We start from the raw sequence: 25891 nt of genomic DNA, 5'->3' as shown, positions 1-25891 counted from the left end.
TTGACCCGGACCCAGTGGCCGACGTTCACCGAGATGCACCCGTCCCACTGGGGAGAGACCTCCGAGTCCTCTGCTTGCCTCCGTGTTCAAATAGTCACTTTCATTCCTCCTGGGGTTATTAGAGTCTTATCTTACCTTATGTTATTACTATGCAATTTCCCATTGATTCAAATCACCAACTCTGAAATGCATTTGGCTGACTCCTGTTGGAGTTTAACTCGGAAATCAGCACATCAGAGCCGCTGGTCCCTACACGTCCCGCCGAATGTGTCCCATTGCCTCTGTCCGAGGATACCATGACGCCCGGAGAAAACGTGCGTTTGCACGGCAAGCTTGTGTATCATACAATCTACAAAACATATGTTTAGCATGACATCGAAAAAAATGAAGAAGTTTAATCGACGTCAGCGTCAGGGTGCAAAGGCTACTTTGAGGGACGCCAGGTCCGTAATCTTGGCAAACGAGGATTAGAGCGATCTGCCCCGATTTTCCGACGTCAGAATTCTGCAAATTCCGACTTTAACGGACGTTCCTTGGCATTTCTTTTCGCCGAGAGGAGGTCGGATTATCTGAGGTCCGATCTTAAAAGAACGCAACGTTATTCAATATAACTGTTCTGTACAATCGCCCCATCTAGCGCCCAGGCGACGACATTACACCCGCGGGCTGCCTCCCTGGCTAGCCTGTCGCATATGGGTTCTGCACTAAGCTAGCTCTCCAGGGCAGAATGGTGTCAATTGTTTTTGGCTAAAGGTTGCTTTTGGCATTTGGTTGGTTTAATGTTCCGTGCAGCTAATTTAAAAACCATCGGTAAAGCGGGAACCAGCTGGTAAGTTCAAGTATTGGTCCCTTTGAAACAAAACACCACACATCAACCCCCACCCGCTCAAGCTGTGCTATGCTAACAAGCTAGCCGCTAATAGTTAAATGGCTCCTTTTTTGTTGTTGTTCGTTTTCTCCTGACGAACGCTAAAAGAAGCAGATTTGGAGGTATTTAGAGCCCTTCGCAGATGATCTCTGTTAATTTACCTTTTATAACATATAAATGGTGCAAATATGTTGGTGATGGAGCTGTAGTTAGCGTCTTCTTTAACAGGTAAAGTATATGCACAATATGCACGTAAAGGGCCAAACTTTGACCATTTTTTATATGAATTACTTGAATAAAACCGCCTTTTTGCTCCGGGGGTCAGTAAAGTATCTTATCTAATCGAATGATGATGATGATGACAACGACGTTGTTAGCTCCAGTGGAAAGCAGCTGAAGTGACGCGAAGGCCTCATGGCGACTGAGCAGCATCAACACAAACTGTGATTTGGGCCGTTTTTACATTGGCACCTGTAAACAAAGACATCAGACTAGTTCAAATAAATCCAAATCCAGACCTATGGTTAGTTTGGAGTCATGGACATGTTTAGATTTCTGTGTGATGGCATTACAACCAATTGTTAACTCACATCACACAGCTCCCCTTTGGTCCCATTCAGGTTTATTTGTGGTTATGGTTTTTTTTTTTTCCTTTTAAATATACTGTTTATCTAATTAAGGCTTTTTAACATTACATACAAAGTACAACATCTTAAAAAGCGTGACAAAGCAACCATAACCATATCAATTCAACAATTACATACACTAAAAAGCCATGACACCCACTTCGATCATTTTCCCGACAATGGTGGCAACATTTCCTTGTCATCCTGATCCCTTCCCTCTTTGTGATTATTCAATACGGGGGAATGGGGGAAAAGGGATGGTTGAACCCTGATATATGGGGGGAAATACACTGATATGATATATATGGGGGGCGGGAAACACTTATATATGTGGAGGGAAAAACACTGAAATATGGGGGAGTGGCAGTGATTTGAGGGGGAGGGCACTGATATATGGGGGAGAAAACAGTGATATGAGGAGGGGCACTGATATAAGGGGAAGGAACACTCATATATATATATATATATGTATATATATACACACACACACACCTCACAAAAAGTTAGGGATATTTGGCTTTCGGGTGAAATTTATGGAAAATGTAAAAAGTTCATGCTACAGTGATATTATGTCATGAAAGTAGGGCATTTAAGTAGAAGCATGCAATGGTGATTTCCTCGTCTCAAACAATTTATTGAAACAAAAGCCAACAACAGTGGTGGGTTTACCACAACAAAACATGTCAATGTCTCAATAACTTGTCATGTGCCCTTGAGCATCAATTACAGCTTGACAACCACGTCTCATGCTGTTCACAAGTCGACTTCTTGTCTGCTGAGGCATGGCCCCCCACTCTTCTTGAAGGGCAGCCCTCAGGTCATTGAGGTTCTGGGGTACAGAGTTACGAGCCTCTACACGGCGACTCAGCTGATCCCACAGGTTTTCTATGGGACTCAGGTCTGGAGAAAGTGCAGGCCACTCCATTTGAGGTGCCCCAGTCTCCAGCAGCCGTTCCCTAATGATGCCAACATCGTTGGCGGCCATCATTTCTGCTCAACATGAATCTACTTTCATCAGAGAACAGCACTGAGGCCACTGGTCCCTGCGTAAATGCTCCCTGCCTCATGCAAGACGATGATGCCTGTGCCTGGTGGTGTGGTCAGGTACCCTTGCAGGTCGTCTAGCACGCAGACCATGCTGATGTAAACGGTTTTGAATGGTCTAACGTGACACTTGGTGCCTCTCATCTCCCTTAAATGTGCCTGGAGTTGAGTGGCATTCATCATCCGGTTCCGCAGGGCACTGTTCACAATGAAGCGCTCATCAGTGTGGGATGTGGCCAAAGGACGTCCACTTCTATGCCTTTCTGTGGCTCTTCAGTCTCTGTATCTCTGTTGGAACCTGCTGATGACACTCTGTGACACTCTAAGCTCAGTGGCCACTTCCCTCTGAGAACATCCTGTTTGAAGCCTCACAATGGCGAGGTACTGTTGATCAGTTGTTAGGTGTCGTCTTGGTCTCATGATGTCAAAATGTGAACAGCATGATGAAGAGGACTGTTTAAATACCAATTCGAATTGAACCAGGAAATGTATTGGTCGATTCATGGATCACACACCCGTTGTGAATTTTGCCGTTCAGCTCCTTGTTAGAGAACAGCAAGTTGTGCAAAAACTACTGAAACATTGAACAGTTGGACATGTGCATTCAAAAGTTTAGAGAAGGTCAAATTCAGTTCACCTGTAAAGGTTATAGTGCATTTTAGGTTCATCCTGAAATTTCACCCGAAAGCTGAATATCCCTAACTGTGTGTGTGTGTGTGTGTGTGTGTGTGTGTGTGTGTGTGTGTGTGTGTGTGTGTGTGTGTGTGTGTGTGTGTGTGTGTGTGTGTGTGTGTGTGTGTGTGTGTGGGGGGGGGGGCTAACTGATATATATGGGGGGGGGGGTGATATATGTGGGGAAAAACACTGATATATGGGATGAGGCTCCGTGTGATTCTCCGTTCTCCTCCCTCCCCCCTCGTCAGGCACTTTCGCCGGACGATGGACGAGCTGGTCCATGACCTGGTATCGGCCCTGGAGGAGAGCTCGGAGCAGGCGGCGCGTGGCGGTTTCGGCGACGGCGGTGACCACGCCCTGGCTGTGGGCTGTCTGCTGAAGAGGCAGGCTCGCAAGCGGCGCGGCAGGAAGCGGCGCTCCGACAACCCCCACCCGCCCTGGGAGACGGGCCACCTCAGCGAGGGCTCAGAGTCCAGCGTGGACGAACACAAGGTGAGAGAGAGGGAAGGAAGAAGATTAGAGCCGAAACAGGTTGCACAGTTAAGATAATATATTACATTTCAAGACCAGGACTGCTACATTTCCTTATATAAGAGGCATGCAAACATTTTAACAGCTCAAAATATGGAATTATTTATTTAACTAAAATAATGGATGCAGTGGCAAGTATCTCCTCTTCTTAAAATTCTTGAGCAATATGAGAAATTGTTCGGCTGCTTTCACCTTCCTGGGCCAAGTTGGACAGTTAATAAGCTCTCTTCATTAGATGGAGAGAGGAATGTACGATACTACTTCGTTTCACCTCAGGGCCACTAACAGTAGACGACGTCAAGAAAATGTATTGCTGACTGATTTGTTGTGTTTTCTTCCAATACATCAATAACATGAATGTAGACCAGTAGCACTACTTGTCAAAGCATTGAACTGTTGGTTACTGTCTTGTATTATATATAATTTATATAATTTGATTAGTTGACATTTTTCTTTCTTTCATATTTATTATTATTTTAAGGCTAGAACACTGCTGATAAACGAGGTAAAACAAAGTGTGAAAGGCATAAAGACCTGCTTCAGTGTTCCTGAATGTATTTTTTTTAAGACAACATTTAAAATTCACTATCAAATTAACAATCCAACACTCGGATTGGATGCAACGGCATACAGATACCCTGCGTTGTATGCCCAGCCTGCTGACGGCATGGGTTAAAAAAACAAAAAAAAAAACAATCCAACACTCCACTTCTCGTCTATTTTCAGGACTACCGCGCCAGCACCGGCGGCGTCTCAGCCGTTAACAGTCACGGGCGTGACAACAGCGACTCTGACGAGCAGCTCGGCCCCAAACGGCGCACGCCGCTGACGGCAGACACAGGCCGGGGCAAGCGCCCCCTGTGGCAGGAGGACCTGGCATTGCTCGGCTCCGCGGAGGGGACACGCAGCCTGCGGCGGCGGCGTAAAGTGAAGCGCATGGCTGTGGACCCCCCATCGGAGCCGGCCCCCAGCTCCTCCACCTCAACCAATATGCTTGGACCCCCACCTGTCCCCAAAGCCCCCGTGGGGTGCAGGCCGCCGGTGCCCGGCATAGCGGAGCGCGGGGCCGCCCTGGAGTGCTGCGGAGGAGTAGGGGGGTTGATCGCCCCCGGGGGAGGGAAGAGCCGGGTGAAGAAGAGGAAAATGGCGGTGAACAGGATAGGAGTGGATGTGGCAGATGAGGGCGTGGTGGTGGAGAGCGAGGACTCCATCATGGCTCTGACGGGAGGATCCAAGGACAAGATGGAGCTGGAGGAGCAGAAGGGGTCAGATGAGGACATGAGTGACAGGTGGTTAGTGTTTTGACTCTCATTTCTCTTTTCCTGCTTTTTAAACTGCGAGAGAAAAACAGGAAATGTTTAAAGGTGAAGGAGGATTCTGAGGCATACGTGTAATTTTCTTTATCTATTTATTTCATGTAGGCTAAAATCCCACTTTTTTCTTTTTCCTTTTACCATTAATTTCTCTCTGCCAGTGAGACCAGCAGTGTGAGCAACAGTAGCGATGGAGGCCTCTACACCAACGACGAGGGAAGACAAGGTGCGCACAGACAACTCATATTGTCATCACAACTATGAACAGTTGTCTGATACAAACATCAGCATTTTTAGTGACATTTTCACCCCTTGTAATTAAAATGAATGGCAATAAGACAAGAATGCACCATCAGCATTTGTGTTTACGGATACAATTCACATCAGGTCACATTTGTCTCGTTTTATCTCTCCCTCTTCAACGCCACCAGGGGACGATGAGCAGAGCGACTGGTTTTACGAGGGTGAGCCGGGCTCCACTCTGGGGGCCGGGGGGGCGTGCGGGGTGGCTGGGGTGGTGCCCTGGTGGGAGAGGGAGAGCGGATCAGAGGAGCTGGACATGGTGGACCCCGTCTTCAACAGCATCTTGACGGGGTCCTTCCCCCTGATGACTCCCGGGGCTCAGAGAGGTAGGAAACAAGTTCTTTGAACCCGGTTGGACACAGAGAATTGATGGCACTTAATCAAGAATAATCTTAAAAACAAAGTGGTTTTGGAAAAGAAAATCTAAAGAAGAAAGCTTTGGTAATCAATGTTTTTCTTCCAACATTAATCATAGATGATGTTTTTATCAACCTATATAGGAGTTTACTTTCTTATGTTTAAACATCAAGATCCCCTAAAGAAGTTGCATTGTTTCAATCTCTCATGACCAGCAGAGGGCGGTCACAGCACATTCAGACAAACAGCACAATGCAAAGGCCAGATTTGCATTGTCATAAAGTGTAATTTGTCTATATTAGTCTCACTTAACCTGTTTTTAAAGGTAATATAAAATGTATGAAATATCTCGGGTGTAAAGTTGTCAAGATTGGATCAAGTTAATGATGTATACTAAACTGTAAGGATTTGACAACCAAAATTTAGAGCCAGGAGACAATGTTGTCGTACTCTGATAACCAAGTTCTGTGATTAGTTGCTGAGCAACGCATGCTGTTCTGCCCAGGGTTCAACGCCAGGCTCAGTCGGATGCACATGAACCCACAGGCCGGCGATGCAGAGTTCCAGGGTGCAGGTGCAGCCTTGAAAGACCGGCTAGTGAGGCAAGCCCCCGACTCCCGAGAGTGAGTCTTTCATGCACACCTTCTCAATACAAATTCACAAAGAACATGTGTACTGCTGACTGCAGCAATCAGTTTGTTTATTATTTGTGGACATGAATCTTAAAAGAGCCGGTGTCTGTTTCCTACAGGTCCTGGTTCAGCCCGGGGGCCAGGAGAGAGCACGGTCAGGTGAGACTCACATTCTTATCTAGAATCTTTTGTTCATTCCGATCGTGTTTGCGTGCGTGCGTGCGTGCATGAAAATAATTCCCTCCAAGCACAATTTGAATTAGTGCTGGGTGGATCATTTCGATAAAAGTCCGCAGATCTGTTCATTTCCGCTGGGCAAGTTGCAACGGAGAGCCAATCAGTTTGTGCGATATAAAGATGAAAGGGTCACCTCTGACCAGTCACGTTTCTTGATATGGAACTAAGCCCTGCTCCCTCCCTCGTGGAGAGGTTGCGCTTGTAAACGCAGTAGACACACACACGGAGCGGCGACAGAGCTGCAGCGTCTAGAACTCTGAGGAAAAGCAGAAAGATGATGTGTCGTTGGGACACATACATCCATAGTTTGGCATTTTTTTGGGATATTTAAGTTCCGATCCAAAGCAAACGGTCAATATTCATTGAGTAAAATATGTGGACGGGAAGTCCTGACAAAGAGGGTTAGGGTTAGCCACAAACTTTATTTATTTAGACCTACTCGCCCTATTTATTTTGTTTTGGATTTGATTCAAATTTTATTTTGGTGAAATGTTAATAAAAGCGGTTGCACTTGTTACTTATTGTTCATGAACGGAAATTATTTTATTTCAAGTATTAATATTTGTTTTTAAAATGGCGCAAAGTAACGGGAGATGTTTTATTTTGAATATTCAATATAAAATATTATAAATCTATATGCCTTCATTATTTCATTCTTTATACAACCTGCTTATCAATTGATTTTAAGCTCAATAAATACAGATAATATTTGACTGGAATCTCTCCCATTTTTCCGGGAAATTGAAATCTTCCAGGACACGTTGACCGATACCAATTTTTCATTAGCATCATCATATGGCATTATGTCTATTTCTCTGGCAATGGCCTTCATCTACTCTGGGATTGGTAACCATGCACAGTAGCGCAGCACAGTTTCAGTGATTCATCATAAACTCAAACGCACACAAAGTATTTCTCACGTTAACAACTTGCAGCTCCAGAGATGAGACACTTGTGAAGTGAATTAATATGTAAATTTCTGAAAAAAATACGTCTGGAGAACCTCATTGGACCTCATCTGCATTTCAAACGTTACAAAAATAATGACTGAAGTCATTCCACAAGCATAACAGTACAATGTGTTTGTTTGTTTTTTTGTTTATTTTAAATTTGGATTTTAGTTCTAACCACCTTCCATAAACAATACCGAGGACAGGAGTGAATTTACAAGCACAAGACTGCAACTAGCTGTTAAAGCCATTTGGACATAGGACAGTAAATCCAAGGTCTCATTAGAACATTCAAACTATTCTTACAACGCCTTTTCCCTTTCCCCCTGGTGTGAAAAAAGAAAAAAAAAAAAAAAGTTGGGCATCTGTGATTTATTCTTTCATAAAACTCACTCAAGAGCAGGCTTGCTTGAGGTTTTATTTTTATTGGAAAGTGAAACACTGTCAAATATCGTCTCTGCTTTTTCCTATTGATTGCTTGCTTAGCTTTCTCTTTTTCTGACTCTCAGTTGCACTGGGACACTCGGACAGACCGAGGACACCGGAGAAGCTGTTCGGTGAAAACTGCCAGCAGGTGAGTGCAGCAGTCAAAATATATAGTGAAGTGTAGCCAGTAAGAATACTACAAGCACTTATACTACATTAAATTTAAGACTTGTAACAGGTAGGTGTGTGTGTGTGTGTGTGTGTGTGTGTGTGTGTGTGTGTGTGTGTGTGTGTGTGTGTGTGTGTGTGTGAGAAATCTGCCTTGACCCCAGATGATTGGGGGATGATCATAGATGATTGTAGATTAGTCTGCATCAAGCATTTAAATCAAAAGTAGAAACATGTTGAAACCAGCCATTGAAGCGGCACAACTTCCTGTTTTTAGCAGTCATGTGACCAAGTCCCTCTTTTCCAAGTCACAAGTAAGTCTCAAGTCATTTGGTCCAGGTCTCAAGCAAGTCCCAAGTCATTTTTACTTGGGCAAGTTAAGTGAGGTCGCAGGTTATTTCAAGTCAAGTCCTTATGCCATGGACACACTACACGACTTTCAAGGTCGTCAGATCGCTGTGCTGTTCACACTACACAACTTTCTGTCTTATGATCAGGAATCTTGAAGTCGTTTTGGTTTGTACACTACATGAATGAAGGTGACAGGGGGTCACACATTACAAGATCTTTCACCAGGATAAATCCAAGATGGGTCCTTTGGGTCTCCAAACTTTGTTTTGTCATGAAAAAACACACGGTGAGGGCCACCGGAAATGCGACGCGATACCATGCCTGGGATAGGATATATATATATATATATTTTTTTTTTTATTATTATATTCTTAATGACTGATAAAAAATGAATCAACGCATAATGTAAATAAGGAATATATTAAAAACCTAGAGAAGAAAAGTAAAATAGGTATGTGTTGTTTCTCGCTGCTGCTCGGTGCACTGCCATCTCCCCGTCTAATTTTCTACTTCTCCTTTTCATTCTGTGTCTGCTCTCATTGGCTTTAGCTCATTGGGTCACTCCCGACTCGATCCCGACACGACCAGATATTAAACCTGCTTGATATCTTGCTGGCGTCTGTGAGCGCTCAGCGAGCAGTCGGGTTACATTGTGAGCAGTTCACTCCACACGCTCGTCATTCATGGGAGCGCGCTATGATTTTCTTCTGATCTGGGGCTTTGCTCGGCTTCTCCAAAAACCTGTCAGCGATTGGAAAATCAGCCCAGAATCACGTAGTCTGAAGTCACTTTTTTCCCCCCAAGATCTTTATAAAGAGAAAAGACAAGGTATTAGTATCTGTCTAATAATGATATTACTGGCCAATCTATCTAACTTGTCCAAAAAGTATGACGATGAATAGAAGTTGTATTATAATTATTGATATTCAGTGCAATAAATGTGATTAAACAAAAAACGAATGACTTTATAAAAGCTAATTTCTTCAAAATATATTCCCTTCCCATCACTTTTAAACAGTGTAATACTGACAGCCAAACTACAACATCAAACTTTGTTACATTCCATCCTTGTCCATCTGTCTGCCTGCTTGCAGAATATCTCAAAAAGTTATGAACAGATTTGGACAAATGGATTTGATGAATTATGAAAATGATCAAATTAAATTTTTGAATACAAAAGTGATGACTCTTGGCACAGCCGTGGCCACCATGATGATCTGATCTGATCATACTATGTGTGTAACAAGCGGGAGGGTAACGAGGGCTTCTAATTGGGGGGAAAAAAATGTCAGGTAGCGAGTAAGGCTGCCCCCTTGAAAGTTGATGAGTCTAATCATTAGTCGCAACCCCATCAGTTGACTGAGCTTCTTCGAGTCGCAGTCCTTTTTTTTTTTTTTTTTTTTTTTTTTTTTCTCTTCTTCTTCTTCTTCTTCTTCTTCTTCAGTCAGTGTCCATTGCAATAACAGGATAAAACAGATTGAAGCTTACAACATGTACAGGGATAACATTTCAATGAGGCCTTATAAATAAATGTATAAATCATAAATATATTTTCATATGTGTGAATCGTCCGTGTTTGGACACGAACACGACTCTCCGTGCACCCCGATTGCTGTGCCCTGTTCCTCCAAATAAATCAACTAAAAACAGTGTGGGGACAGGGCACGGTGGAATGTGGCACGACTTGTTAGGATTATTTTCTGTGCATAACGCATGGAGAGGGGGTGATCAGGGAGAAAGTCACGGACAAAGTGGCCCAATTACGCATGGTTTTGTTCCGTACCATTCCGCACGCACTTGTTTCGTTCCATTTTCGTAAAATAAAATAACCTACATCTAAAATAAAAGCACACTGTTCTGATGTGCCCATTGCGGGCACCCCATCGTTGGCACGCGCATCGTCTGCACCATCAGAGAGGAGACAGGTGCGCAAATTGCGCCCAATTCACTCCCTCTCCGCACCCCCCCCAGGATGGTGCCCTAGGCGAAATCATACTCGCCTATAGGAGCTGCTGCCAACGAATAGTTGAATATTCACATTGAACAGCAGAATCAGATTCAAAATTCTGCGTCGGGTATAGACCTAGTAGCAAGGAACTTGACTGACAGGATAGTCATCCAATTATGACACTACCCAGTGTGCGCTCGCCTACCGAGTAACATTATCCTGACACTTGTTATGTGAACATTGACAACGTTGAACATTTCAATATTTAATATTTAATGAGGGCTGTGCGATATGATGATACGCACTACTCACAAAAAGTTAGGGATATTTGGCTTTCGGGTGAAATTTATGGAAAATGTAAAAAGTTCACGCTACAGTGATATTATATCATGAAAGTAGAGCATTTAAGTAGAAGCATGCAATGGTGATTTCCTCATCTCAAACAATTTATTGAAACAAACGCCAACAACAGTGGTGGGTTTACCACAACAAAAAATGTCAATGTCTCAATAACTTGTCATGTGGCCTTGAGCATCAATTACAGCTTGACAACCACGTCTCATGCTGTTCACAAGTCGACTTATTGTCTGCTGAGGCATGGCCCCCTACTCTTCTTGAAGGGCGGCCCTCAGGTCATTGAGGTTCTGGGGCACAGAGTTACAAGCCTCTACACGGCGACTCAGCTGATCCCATAGGTTTTCTATGGGATTCAGGTCTGGAGAAAGTGCAGGCCACTCCATTTGAGGTGCCCCAGTCTCCAGCAGCTGTTCCCTAATGATGCGACCTTGAAGAGCTGGAGCATTGTTGTCCATGAAGATGAAATGAGGCCTGTGTTGTTCATGCAGGGGCACAATGACTGGATTAATGATGTTATTCAGGTAGTATGGTCTTGTCACTGTACCATTCACAAAGTGTAGGGCAGTTCTGTATTGACTAGACACACCTGCCCACACTGTAACACCACCACCACCAAAGACTCGTCTGGTGACAACAGTGGCTGATGCATAGCGCTCTCCTTGATGTCTCCAACATCGTTGGCGTCCATCATTTCTGCTCAACGTGAATCAACTTTCATCAGAGAACAGCACTGAGGCCACTGGTCCCTCGTCCAGTGTCATCGTCGATGGCTCCCTGGCCCGTGCAAGACGATGATGCCTGTGCCTGGTGGTGTGGTCAGGTACCCTTGCAGGTCGTCTAGCACGCAGACCATGCTGATGTAAACGGTTTTGAATGGTCTGATGTGACACTTGGGTGCCTCTCACCTCCCTTAAATGTGCCTGAAAGTTGAGTGGCATCATCATCCGGTTCCGCAGGGCACTGTTCACAATGAAGCGCTCATCAGTGTGGGATGTGGCCAAAGGACGTCCACTTCTATGCCTTTCTGTGACTCTTCCAGTCTCTGTATCTCTGTTGGAACCTGCTGATGACACTCTGACACTTTAAGCTCAGTGGCCACTTCCCTCTGAGAACATCCTGTTTGAAGCCTCACAATGGCGAGGTACTGTTGATCAGTTGTTGGGTGTCGTCTTGGTCTCATGATGTCAAAATGTGAACAGCATGATGAAGAGGACTGTTTAAATACCAATTCTAATTGAACCAGGAAATGTATTGGTCGATTCATGGATCACACACCTGTTGTGAATTTTGCCGTTCAGCTCCTTGTTAGAGAACAGCAAGTTGTGCAAAAAGTACTGAAACATTGAACAGTTGGACATGTGCATTCAAAAGTTTAGAGAAGGTCAAATTCAGTTCACCTGTAAAGGTTATAGTGCATTTTAGGTTCATCCTGAAATTTCACCCGAAAGCCGAATATCCCTAACTTTTTGTGAGTAGTGTATATATATCATAAGACGATAGAAAAATGGTATTGTCTATATACACCGATCAGCCACAAAATTAAAACCAATAATAGGTGGAGTGAATAACATTCCATCTTGTTACAATGCCACCCGTCAAGGGGTGGGGTATATTAGGCAGCAAGTGAACAGTCAGTTCTTGAAGTTGGAAGAAGGAAAAATGGGCAAACGTAAGGATCTGAGCAACTTTGACAAGGGCCAAATAGTGATGGCTAGATGACTGGGTCAGAGCATCTCCAAAAAGGCAGGTCTTGTGGGGTTTTCCTGGTATGCAGTGGTTAGTACCTCCCAACAGTGGTCCAAGGAAGGACAACTGGTGAACTGGCAACAGAGTCATGGGCGCCCATGGGCTCATTGATGCGCATGGGGAGTGAAGTCCACTGCTGAAAGCACCTACAATGGGCAGGTGAGCATCTGAACTGGACCATGGAGCAATGGAAGAAGGAGCCTGTGGATGGCTGGGGTTAGGGTCCGATCCAATTAAGCATCTGTGGCACTTGCTGTAACAAGATCCATGGGGGCCCCCATCTCACAACTTACAGGACTTAAAGGATCTGCTGCTGACGTCTTGGTGCCAGATACCACAGGTGCCAGACACCTTCAGAGGTCTTGTGAAGTCCATGCCTCGACGTGACACAATATTAGTGGTTATTAGTGGTGGTTTTAATATTGTGGTTGATCGGTGTATATTCTTAGAGCCTGACCGATGCCAGATTTTGACCGATAGTTTGTCAATATTTTTTTTTTAATCAATTTGAAAAACGTTTATTTTATTAAAGTTTCTATATTGGAGAACATTTATCTTTATAACCAATATAAACAAAATATTAATAAAGACACAAAGAACTTTTTGATAGATTAAAAAAATGTAAAAGATGATGAAAAATTCTCCAATTCCAGTTAACGCATCATCACTTCTGAAACAAATTCGTTTTCTGAGTTTCCCTTGAACACAGCATCGCTTTCCTCTTGGAGAGCCGTGTCCGTGTCTAAATGGCAATGTAAACAAACATGATGGATTTATAATGCCTAGTCAGACTTCTACACCTATTTTGGTGAGTAACATAAAAGTAGTGTAAAACAGACAAGTACAGGATAAATAATCAATGTTTTTGTTTATTAATATTATTAGAAATCGGACATATCAGGTGCATAACTGCCAATCCCGATATGGTCAAAGAAGTCAAATAATGACTATCGGTTGGGCTTTTATACCGTTTCTATCACTTTGTCGCGAATCAGTGGCAGAACTACTTAATGGCGATATGTGACATCATTGCTTTACGTTAGCTGCACGTGGGAGTGAATGTAAACAAACATAGAGGAGCGTGGTGCTTCATGGACCAATCACCGCGCACGGATCTTAACACGGAAGACAAAAAAAACCACTGTCCCTTGTTTACAACTTACAACTTTCTAAACACCAACTTGTGTTTGATAAGGAAATCTCAAATTGCACGATGGCACCATTCATGGATTACTACAACATTTGGCCGTCTGCTACCGAGCTGCGACAACATAAGGTGAGGGGGACTGCCGAACCAAAGTACCTTTTTGTTTGCCGATCGCGTTTCAGTTTAAGGTTTCGGCAAATGAAAGTGAACACAAACAATTCATCCGAGTCTTCATGTCTCATGTCAAGTCACGAGTCTTTAACTTCCAAGTCAAGTCTCAAGGCATTTATTTTCTGTCAAGTCAAGTTGCAAGTCATCAAAATAGTGACTCGAGTCCACATCTCTAGTTTCAAGTCACGTTTTTACTGGTGTTGAGTCAATAAGAGTCAACAAACCCTGAGAAAACACACGTTTGAGACATGTGAACTTGTTTTTGAGAAGGAGATTTTAAGTTTTGTAAGTTTGCCTTAAAACTTTGCCCCATTGAACTGCATTTAAGCACAGTGTGAAGCTGCGGCAGAGTGGTAAGTTTCTCATTAGTGAATTCTTCAGTGAGGTTGTGCCATGAACAGCTATAAATGATGGGAACCAACATTTTAATAGGACCTGGGTTGGAAAAAATAGCAAACCTTTCCTTTCAGAAACGACGACTTAAGAAAGAAAGAATATGAAATAAATCCCATTTTTAGCTATATTTGTGGAAATATTAACAGTAAGCCATTATCATTTATGAATTTTATATAATTTCTTCTTTTTCTGTCGTGCGTCTGGCCTTCCAGGCAGACCAGCGGACACCTCGGCTCCCTGTGTACGGGTGATGTCAAGCGGAGGCGGAAAGCCGCCCCCCTCGGCTCCATCGGCCCCTCAGGTACTGGACACACACCCGGCACCTCGCACGCCATCTGCCACGTTCTCCCTTTCTCTTCTCCGCTTGGCTCTGCTTTCATCCAAACGGCCTCTTTTCTCCCTCCCTCCTGCCCTCTGTCTTTCTCTTTTCCTGTTCAAGATCATCGCAGCGGAGCTAACCAAAGAAAAATCCATCATTTTTAACCAATAATAGGGCGTGTTTATTGTCCTGAAACCTAGGCAGAAACCCAAACAAATAATACACTTCTATTGAAAAAGGAATATAACCGTATAGGGATTGTATTCCTCCAACGGTGCAACCCTTATTTTGTGATGGTTGCATCATTTGTGAAAGGACTAAATCGATAAATATGGCGGCCAAGTTTTAGTGTTGTTTTTTGTTTGAGTCACATATAGAATATAATTGATCTCTTTGGCAATAATTTATCTCTTTTCACCGTTTCTTTACTTTACTCTATGACATACCAAAGGCATTCAGGTATACATGAGAAAATTGCTTTTAATTTCATCACTTTTCAGGAGCAGGGACCGGCTTGGGGCGATGCTGGAGTGGGGGCGGGGTTCTCCACTGTGGTCTCCATGGGGCTATCCCCACACAGTTCATGGTCTCCCATGCGGGGGGGAAAAAAGTCAATAACTTCTGATTTTGATTTTGGATCCTCAATTGGATATGAAATTCTGGAATGATCCACAGATATACCTGTGTATTCATGCGCCAACGTACGTTACTTCAACGCACGTCGCATCGCTCTGGTCAAGGGGCCAGAATTAGTGGTCGACCCGGGTGTCCTGTTCACATCAGAGCTGATTAAAACCCAAGTCGATTGCGGGGTCATTTGACACGGGGCCGAGACCAGAGTTTTTCCATTCCCACTGGTGACAAATGCCGGATGTTAGCTGGTGTTACCGGGTTTTTAGTGTGGTGGGATAGGGATATTTGTGAAGCATCTCTTCCCACCTCCCAATTGGAATAGATCTATCGTCAAAATAACAATACTGACTAGTCATGTAATAATTGCTTATATTCTACCTCCCAGGCTGAAGTGGGTTGATGAAGTGAAGTGCTTCTCTTCTCTCTCTCTCTCTTGGTCCTCTTCTTCAGCCCCTCCCTCATCTGTCATTAGCTCTTAACCCCCATCCTTCCTAAGCCACGGTGGACCACAGGCAGCTGGCCGTGCCTCCAATCGGACCACAAATACTGGATTACCTCTAAGCCAATCCCACTTGTGTATATTTGCTCCTACATGTATCTCCCTAAACTGCCCCCTTTAACTCCCCAAACAGTTTCTACTCTCACAGGAACAGAGCCTCCATCTTAAGTGGTTCCCAATTTCTGCACATTGCAAACACTAATGGATCAAGCAGGAATAAATATTATTCTGTGTGTGTGTGTGTGTGTGTGTGTGTGTGTGTGTGTGTGTGTGTGTGTGTGTGTGTGTGTGTGTGTGTGTGTGTGTGTGTGTGTGTGTGTGTGTGTGTGTGTGTGTGTTTTGCAACGGTACATTGTGCTCGCAGATTGGTATGTATCACGGTATAACGTTGAGGCAATGGTACAGTTTCGGTATATTTAAGGAACATTTTTAACATTTAAAAAGTTAAAAGAATTAAAAAAAAAAGGGTTTCTATAGTAGTCTGCCACGGATAACTAGTGTAAAGCTCTGTGTATGACTGGGGGGGGGGGGGTCAAGTTTATTGGTGGGCTGTATTTGCACGAGTTCATCTGCTTGGAGGGGAGGTGTCCAGGATAGTTGGTAATTAAAACATGAATTTCCGGTTATTTTATGTGTATGTGTGTGTGTGTGTGTGTGTGTGTGTGTGTGTGTGTGTTTTTTCACAATAAAAAATAATAGATAAAACAGGTACTATAGTTATTTTTGTGTAGAACAGGTATAAACAGTATTTTTCACACATAAATAATAATAGTAAAATAACAAATTGAGATAAAACCTCACAGTCAGACCAGTGTGTGTGTGTGCGCCTTCGCTTCGTGAACCTGATTTGACAGTGGGTGCGCTCCTTTTCAGCCAGGGCACCTCCCAGTGAGAGAGGAGCATAGGATATCTCTTACATAGAGGAAGAAACTTTTTACGGCGACAGGAGGCAGCAACCTCAACAAACACAACATACAACTGTAAAACTTGACCAAAAAAAGAACAGCTCATCCCCGAGCGAGACGGGGCTCCCTTCATTCCTACAAAAGAGCTGTTCAAAAGAACCCGATCGTTCGTGAACGAGCTGACACTTCCTGGTGTGAGTGGAGAAGTTTGTAATAAAGAGGGGGGAGGTTGGAGGGGAGAAGGGTGATGTCATCTATGAAATCTAGAAAATCATTTTCAAGAGCCCCTGCCACCTTTAGCCGCGGTGTTACTCATATCTAACAATCACTTTTGTCGTCTTCTCTCTACTTCTTAACAACATCTGAACAACTCGACAGTGAAAGAAAAGGCGGACGTTTCAAATCTATGCTCGGTAAAAAAACACAAACACTCTTCCAATGACCTAACGCTACCTGAAATCCTTCCTGTTTGCAGGCGTGGTGGGCGAGAATGTGACTCCACTCCCTGAGTCGAACTTGGGGAACCGCATGCTGCAGAGCATGGGCTGGAGCCCCGGCATGGGCCTGGGACCCGAGGGCCGGGGCATCACCGAGCCCATCCGGGCCACGCAGAGACCCAAGGGGGCCGGTCTGGGCTTCAACTGAGCCCCGCCCGCTACTGGACCACAACATCCACGCGACCCAGGAGGGACATCAAGTGGAGACCCAAAATGGCATTATGAGTCACAGGAATATCAGATGTGACTCTCCACTCCAGGAGAGATGGAAGGACTCCATCACCAGACGCAAACTTCCCCATATTGGGGAAACTCCGAGGCCGAAGAAATCTTTGCAAGGCTGCTCTAGCGAAAGAAGATGAACATGCCTTCAAAAGGAAAAGGAAGGTGGTAAAACCTGTTGCAAGGGGAGAGAATAATATAAAGTGGCTGGTTGTTAGAGCCAGCGCTTCACCTCAGACTCGTTTTACCTCAGGCCATAGAAATTGGGTAGTGTTAAAGTTAGTTTTGTATTGGTTGTGCAGGTAGTGCAGTTTCTGCAGCCAGAAAGTGCCGCTGAGAATGTGATTTTATTTTTTTTCTACCTTAATCATTTCAATAGGGAGGGACTATTAAATACTTTGTTGACAGCAGTTTTTTGAATCCATCTTGAGCCAGCCATACCTCAGGGGGCATTTCTATGTCCTTAGAAAAACAATTAAAATGAAGTTAAGACACATGGGATGGATTGGAAGACTCTGAACAATTTTGGGTGTTTTCCCTCTTTGTATGTGGTTTTTATTCCTGTCACAAACACTGTGGAATGGTTTTAGTATATATCATATCCAAACCGTTGGAAGCCTTATACACTCGCTGAGCACTTTATTAGGAACACAGGTACATCTACTTATTCGTGCAATTATCGAATCAGCCAATCGTGTGGCAGCAGTGCAATGTATGAAACATTTTCATTGGGATTGGCACACCCAACAGCTTCTAGAGTTTACTCAGAACGGTGGGAAAAACAAAAAACATCCAGTGAGCGGCAGTTCTGAGGATGGAAACGTATTGTTGATGAGAGAGGGAAACAGAATAGCACCAACAGCATGAATCCATGGACTCAACCTGCCTTGTGTCAACACTCCAGGCTAGTGGGGGTGTAATGGTGTGGGGATTTTTTTTCTTGACACACTTTGGGCCGTTTATACCAATCAATCATTGCTTGAATGCTACAGCCTATTTGAGTATTGTTGCTGACCATGTGCAGCCCTTCATGGCCACAGTCTTCTAATGGCTACTTCCAGCATGATAATGCACCGTGTCACAAAGCAAAAGTCGTCTCAAACTGGCTTCATGAACATGAGAATGAGTTCAATGTTCTTCAGTTTCCTTCCCAGTCACCGGATCTGAATCCAATAGAACACCTTTGGGACGTGATAGAACAGGAGATTCGCAGCATGAATGTGCAGCTGACAAATCTGCTGGAATCGCGTGATGCAATCATGTCAACATGGACCGGAATCTCAAAGCAATGTTTCCAACATCTTGTGGAATCCATGCCAAGAAGAATTGAGGCTGTTTTGAGAGCAAAGGGAGGCCCCACCCAGTATTAGTATGATGTTCCTAATAAAGTGTTCAGTGAGTGTATATGAATGTGTAGCGACAGCGCGGCACACATTTTGTCTATTGTACTGTTCTGTTTTAGATGGAATATCTTCATTTTGATTTATTTATTTTCTTTTTTTCTTTTTAAGCTGACATGTCTATCTACGGTAGATCACAGTATTGAGTTCCTGTAAGAGTTTTATTATCTTAAAGATTTTTTTTCAGTCCGTCAGTATGGCACTCGTATTTTAATTTTTGGAGCAGATCATTGACTTTTATGTACACTCCACAGCAGTTACATATAACCCTGCTGCCATCAGCACATGCAGCCTGAACTCTTTAACAAGCGTTTGAGATATTAAAGGTCTTTGAAAACCAAAATGTTAAACTTCATGAATGTGTAGGGACCCTGGAGTTAGTAAGAATGTAATTTTACAAACAGGTCTGGCCTTCATCTACCCTCAGTTTCTTGGCGTGAGGATAATTTGGAGCCATACTTCACCGGTTTCTCAGTAGCTGATAAGGCAATCACTTTTATTTATTTATTTTTTAATCCATATTTGTTTGAATGTTCACTGAAATACAACTTTACAATGAAACCTCTCAAACTGTGACTGCTTTTCTTAACATTTTGCAGCTCCATTTAAAGTGAAATGAAAGTTTTGCGTTCAAGGTCAGCTCCAGCAGCTTAAACATCAAGCTCCTTACATCGTCATCATACAGTGTCTTGCTTGGACTGTGCCTCATATGAAAAGGATGAGTAATGACTCCTTGGGAGGTATGAAGCGAAACATGGAACAAGACATTTGGTTGATTAAAGGACGTACCGCACCAACCAATGTGTTGGAAGTTCTTATGAAACCGACTTTTTAAAGCAAATCGGCTTTGGAAAGCTCTTGAAATAACCATTTTGAGAACATGCCTGTTTATATCTTCCTTACTCATATCAACACGCACACACACGTGACACACAGATTCCCATGCTGACTCTCCATTACAGAAATGTGATGCCTTGCCCCCCACCACACCCCACACACCAACACACACAGCTTCTCACAACAAGCTGCAATAAAATTCCCTCCTCTGTATCTATGGGAATATAGTGGCAGTGGAGAGCTGTTGTGTCCTCTCCACCTCTCTCTCTCTCTCTCTCTCTCTCTCTCTCTCTCTCTCTCCCCCTCTCTCTCTGCAAACAGGAGACAGACTGGCTGTTTCCGTAGTGTGTCGTGTGCAGGTTTTCGTAGGTAAACTTGGAACTGGACCGGAGTGAAATGGGGGTGTGAGTGCGCACAGATGGGGGTGTGTGTGCGTGTGTGCATGCATGCTGCCTCTGCTGCTGCATCGCTAAGCTACAGAGACCAGAGGAGGAGGAGAGGAGGACAGGAGGAGGAGGAGAGCTGGAGCGTTTGTCCTTGAGACTGACTGACTGACTGGCTGCAGCTGTAGCGGGAGGCATCGGCCGGCGCAGGAGGCAGACGCCCAGAGACATGAGAGAACCAGGGGAGCAAACGCACTGAGGACAACGTGGGTACATTATTTATTTGCTTTGGAAATGAGGGGTAGATTACAGATACAGTAAAGAATGAGATTAGGAAGGAAGGTTTAGAAAGGTGTGTGTGTGTGTGTGTGTGTGTGTGTGTGTGTGTCCAGGTGACAGCGGTCTCCACTGCTCCCAGGTGAGTTCACATCATTTCAGTCTTTTATAGGTTTCCTGGAAGTTTATGCTATGCTTTATGATTTTATGTCTTCTTATTTTCTTTGTTTTGGTTTTTTTTGTCAATGCTGTGGCAGTTTTGGAAAGGACTTCAGAAAATTGCTGTCCTGCGAATTTAATTTCCTATCTGGGTTTTGTTCTGTATTTTGGCTTTGAGTTTCTATTTTTTCTATTTTGTGCAGCTCACCTTTTGTTTATCTCCATATGTCTCTATCTATTCCCTCTTTAACTCCATATAATATATTTTGCCCTCTTTCTCCCAGTTGTCAGTCCATCGATTCTCTCTTGCTCTCTGTATTTTGTCCATGGTGTCTCTTGTTTGTCTGTATACAGCTCTCTATCTTTGCCCTCTTTCCTATCGCTCGCTCCCTCTCTCTCTCTCTCTCTCGCTCTCTCTCTCTCTCTCTCTCTCTATCTATCTCTCTATCTATCTTTCCTCCCCCGTCCCCCTCTCTCCCTGTTCTCCACTTTGTTGACAGATCGATAGTTATACATCTATAATTGGAAGCCATCACTTATGGCTCTCCTCCAAAGCGAGTCATTATCGTGTGTAATCTTGCAGAAAATTACATTTTGACTGGTGTTCCTTGGCGTGGCCTGAACACATCGGAGAACAGGCCGAGGTGCAGCCACAGACAGCACGGTGGAGGTCGTGGTGGGCGCTTTTCGGGACCATACGGGGGGGGTCGACATTGGGAGCAGCGTCTCAGATCTCTTGGGTCGGGAGACCCCACTGCAGGGGCCTCGTGCCTCAGCTTCAAAGGGTCCAGAATCCTCATCATCTCACGGTAGAAACAGGGCTCATAATGAGAGAGACAGATCTGAGAAGGTGTGTGATCAAAACAAGAGGAATACAGCATAACCGGGGGGTTTTAAAAAGTGTGGGGGGGCTTCAAACAACAGAGCAGATGCGAGAGAGAGAGAGAGAGAGAGAGGCACCAAAATCCTCCTTTCCAGCAGGATTATCCCATGGGGTGATGCAGGGACAAGCCTCGCCAACCAGAGGTGAGATCAGATTAGCTCACCTATGGACTAGCTGGCTGAACGTGCTACGCCACACAATCTCTCAGAAAGATGGATGGACGGACGGACAGATTTTAAATAAATTAATAATAAACCTAAGGGAAACATCTAGCCCCCCCCCTACACACTCGCTGCGGCTAAACTTCACTTTCGCAGAGAGATGCAGAATGATTTCACGCTGGTGGTTAACAGCATGGGGTGATGGAATGCCCAGAGAGAATGCTCTGTGGTTGGTCAAATTGTTTGGGCTGGCTGAATCTGCTTTTTTTTGGAGTGAATAAAGCGGCGGCCACTTGTGCATTTCGGGTGAAATTGGGGAAAGGAATCGGACAACTCGGGTAGCTTTAATGATTCTTTTTTCCATTGGTTTCAGTGCATCTGTCTCTGTGTTTATGTGCTGTTTTCCTTGACAAAACGCCAGTAGGCCCGGGGGCCGAAATGATGATGGTAGTGGTACAGTTTGTTTGTTGTGCTCCCATTTATCTGCAAGGGTGTGTGTCTATTTGTTTCTGTGTGTGTGTGTGTGTGTGTGTGTGTGTGTGTGTGTGTGTGTGTGTGTGTGTGTGCGTGTGTGTGTGTGTATACGCGCCCACAATAAAGTCTGTCAGCGTGTAAGTGTTCTGTGTGTTTACATCACAGTATGTGTAGATGTACTGTCATTATAGCATTTGCCTGTGTGCTTGAGGGTGTGTATGTACTGTACTAGAGTGTGTGTGAGTGATGGTTTCTGTAGGCAGGTGTGTGTGTGTGTGTGTGTGTGTGTGTGTGTGTGTGTGTGTGTGTGTGTGTGTGTAATAGTTCCTGACATCAGCGGGTTGGAGATGGAATGGAACTTATTCCCAGGGTTCCGTGTGTGTGTTAGGCCCACACCAGCAGCTGCCACCGTGAGATAGAGCGAGAACCTGGTGTGTGTGTGTGTGTGTGGGAAGGAATAAGAAAGAGACTGCTGTAAACACACACATACCTGCCTTGTACTGCACATGCATGTATGCCTATACTGTAGACATATGGAGTGCAGATTGTCTTCCCTGGAATTCGGGGGCAGCAGGAGGTTGGTGTCAGAGCAGATGATGGAGACCAGAAGCTGACCTGTTAATCCAATACCGCTGGTTGCAGGGTGGCGGGCCGTGGCTGTAGTAATCCACATTAGGTTGTTAGGAGCGACTTTGTTACATAATAGGCTAAGAATGCAGATGGGGACCTGCCACAGGACTCTGCACGAGAGAGAGCGAGAGAGGGAAGCGGTCTGCACGCACAGGATCTTCGGGACTCTTGTGATTAATGGCTCACTTCATTCCACCACAGTGGTTTAAATGACCAACCCAGATCGAAATTGTGGTTACTGTTGGGGTGCTATGTCCAGTTGCTGGAAAAGGTTAGAAAAAAATGAATATCTCAAAGCAGAGAGAAAAGTGTTCCACCAGGGGGCAATCCATGCAAGTTATTTAGAGCTGCTCCCAACCTTCTCCATATCATGGTCCATCCGTTTGATACGCATTAGGCCACGCTCCCCATTTGAAAAAAGCTTTGATAGAAAATATTTAGAAGACTTTTATTGTTAGATATTTTTACTTTTTAGTCCAAAATTCAAGTGAAAATAACAGTGATCTAACTACTGATCAAACTATGATCAAAGCCGTCATTCTTATCTCTAACGGTGCTAACATCTTTAAATGAAAAAATGGTGAAATTACCTTTGGTTCCATTACAGTTTTGTCAAATTGGCATTGTACGAATGACCCCTATCGAGGTGTATCTTGCATCATTTAATGGAAAACCATGATCGTCAAGGCAACTTTGACTGCCTCAACGTCTCCGCATATACAGGCTGAGTCACTCCCTCACTGTGTGCTTTATGGAGAATAGAGATAAGTGAAAACCATTTGGGGACCATTGACCTATCAAGGGCCCATTGGGTCCCAGTGGGTGCCAGTCACCACTAAGTGACATTTCTATGGTTGGATTACTATGAGACCGTACCCAAAGGTCTTCCTTATGTTTCTATACACACCCATCTGCTATTGACAAGACACTGATAAAAGACACACTATTCCCACTCAATAGGTGTGTCTGTGTGTGTGTGACCCCTGATCCCTGTGGAGTGTGTGACAGATCATTACAAAGGAACCCATCTCGCTTTTCTGAGCGCTCGTCTATCAATCAATTCCACATTTGGTACATTAACTCCCCATCCATCTTTTTAAAGACGTTAAGTCACAAATAATTCATGCCCGACGTTTGTCCAAACTCTAAGTCCTTCTTCCTTGTTTTCTCTATTGTCTCCATTGTGTCTTTGTTGTTGAAATTGTTGTTGTTTTTTCTATCCGGCTACGTCTGTGGTCTCAAACTCAAATGACCTGGGGGCCACTGGCCAGGTTGTCTTGAGGTTGTCTGTTGAACTTCAAGGAGAAAACGCCCTGCTTTGTTTTGCTTTGTTTTGTTCGTTTTGTTTTGTTTTGTTTTGTTTTGTTTTGTTTGTTGTGTTTGTTGTGTTTTTTTTTTGTTTTGTTTTGGTGTTTTTTCTCCCGCACATCACACAGTGAGCTCCCTCATAATCCTGTTAGAAATAGCTCTCTTATGATTTATTTAATTCAGTTTTGTATTTTGAAGTTAAAACCATCAAGTACATTTGTCTGGATGAATTAAGCATTACGATTTGAAAAGATGATTTGCAGGCCAGATTTATCAATATATTATCACCATGAAGCGGGCCAGATTAAATTGTCTCGCGGGCCGGGTGTGGCCCCGAGGCCTGTAGTTTGGGGCCCCTGCTCTACGTCTTTCGCCACCACAACACCCCAACCTTGCCTTTCTTCCCCTTCACTGTACGGTGGCGTGTTTGCTTGCAGTGTCAATAGACTTTCTCTCTTTGTTTCGGTAATTGATGGATGACTGTGGGACTGTGGGTCCATAAACTAAGCAGATTACATTCCCTGTGTCTGCGAGCTGATGTCAATGTATCGGCTCCAGATTTGTGTGTGTGTTTATGTGTGTGTGTGTGTGTGTGTGTGTGTGTGTGTGTGTGTGTGTGTGTGTGTGTGTGTGTGTGTGTGTGTGTGTGTGTGTGTGTGTGTGTATGCGTGCGTGTGTGTCCGTCCTGTTTTTAGGTGTGACAGCTGTCCCTCGGGTGAAACGTGGAGGGTCTGAGAGGGAAATAACAAGAAGGGGCTGGATGTGAATACATGTGAACCATATGTTCATTTCTGTGTGTTTTTGAGGAGATAGTCATTTATTAACATGATATATTAAACATATTTACAGAATGCCTGTCTGTCTGTCTTAGTTAAATGGTGATATTTTCTATATAAAAAAATCATGCTTGTAGTTTAGCAGAAGGCACAGTTTTCGCTTTAAAAACCCATTCAAATATTTCATGTTTTTCTTAGTAAAAGCAAGGTAAGTTTATAGAAGCAAGAAATAAAAAAGCTAAAAGCAGATGAGAAAAAGAAAATGACGGATCACAGGTCTAAGTGCAATTGAAGACATTTAAACCAATGAAAACCCTACTCGGGGTTTAATTATTAAAATCCCAGATCGGTATTTGAATCCTAAAGCGTTGTGCAGTCCGATTCTTTGCTTGTCGAAAGAATTAATGTATTTCTACGCTCTGAATGAAGGCCTCGTATATAAATCAATTATCAGTTGTTTGTCGTAACCTTTCACACTATTAGAAACCGAAAGCGAGACGCAGAGTCATTGAAATGTGAAATGAACCCCCTCCCCTCCAAAAAACCCCAAAACATGTGACATAGAAACCGGGAAACTATCAGCATTAATAAACTACCCCTGAGTGTTCTTTCTTTCAAGTGGTTTCCTGGACGCCGCTCGACTCCGCCGCACTATTGTTGTGGTACGCCAAGAAAAACATCAACCTTTCCCAGGTATCAACTCCCCCGATAAAAGCGTTAATCTGTGTCTGGAACCTGCAGGGGCCAAAGCGTGGCTCAAACTTTTCATCTCGGCTGTCGCGGAATAAAGAATCCATTGATGGCGTTAACACAGATAAGGGGCCACTTCACTACAATGTCTATATTTGGTTTCCTAAATGGTTTATTGAAGATAAATTTTCCAGTACAGATTAACCTTAATGTGATACCGCAACGCGGTGGGGGTTCAATGTGATAATAGCAATCTCTGGCTTTTGGTTGCTTTACGTTAGTGATATAAAACAATGTGTTATCTGCAAATCGCAGCAGTTTTATCACACATTGGAGCTGTTTGATATGGTCGCTATTACTGCCCCCCTCCACCTCACCCTACTTCACACACCCCTCACTCTTTAAAGTGTTTATATACTCAACCTGTTGTAACTAAGTGACTTCTGTGTGGTTTCAACCTGTGTGTGTGTGTGTGTGTATGTGTGTGTGTGTGTGTGTGTGTGTGTGTGTGTGTGTGTGTTTTAGCCTGCGAGCACGCCATAGCGTGCGCTTTTGTGAGCTTATGTGTGCCTGTATGTGCAGCTTCTTTAATG

General features: G+C 44.0%; 1 protein-coding gene across 1 annotated transcript; it reads left to right on the top strand.

Annotated features, from left to right (window-relative positions):
- Positions 1–703: 703 nt before the first annotated feature.
- gpatch2 (G patch domain containing 2) lies at positions 704–19318 on the top strand. Its single transcript, XM_080022275.1, has 10 exons — positions 704–829; positions 3462–3705; positions 4471–5033; positions 5219–5283; positions 5489–5686; positions 6223–6340; positions 6469–6508; positions 8046–8110; positions 14459–14547; positions 17078–19318. The coding sequence occupies exons 1-10, from the start codon at positions 780–782 to the stop codon at positions 17245–17247; spliced, it is 1602 nt and encodes a 533-aa protein (XP_079878401.1). The 5' UTR covers positions 704–779; the 3' UTR covers positions 17248–19318.
- The last annotated feature ends 6573 nt before the right edge of the window (positions 19319–25891 follow it).

Source organism: Zeus faber (assembly GCF_960531495.2).
Source record: "Zeus faber genome assembly, chromosome: 2".
NCBI classification, from domain to species: Eukaryota; Metazoa; Chordata; class Actinopteri; order Zeiformes; family Zeidae; genus Zeus; species Zeus faber.
This window is presented reverse-complemented; position numbering and strand designations above follow the sequence as displayed.

Bases quoted from the DNA above. Each gene is read 5' to 3' on its own strand.
- gpatch2 (XM_080022275.1), top strand. From the start codon at position 780: ATGTTCCGTGCAGCTAATTTAAAAACCATCGGTAAAGCGGGAACCAGC. The intron at 5,034-5,218 runs GTGGTTAGTGTT...TCTCTCTGCCAG, and splicing joins GATGAGGACATGAGTGACAG to TGAGACCAGCAGTGTGAGCA. The intron at 8,111-14,458 runs GTGAGTGCAGCA...CTGGCCTTCCAG, and splicing joins TCGGTGAAAACTGCCAGCAG to GCAGACCAGCGGACACCTCG.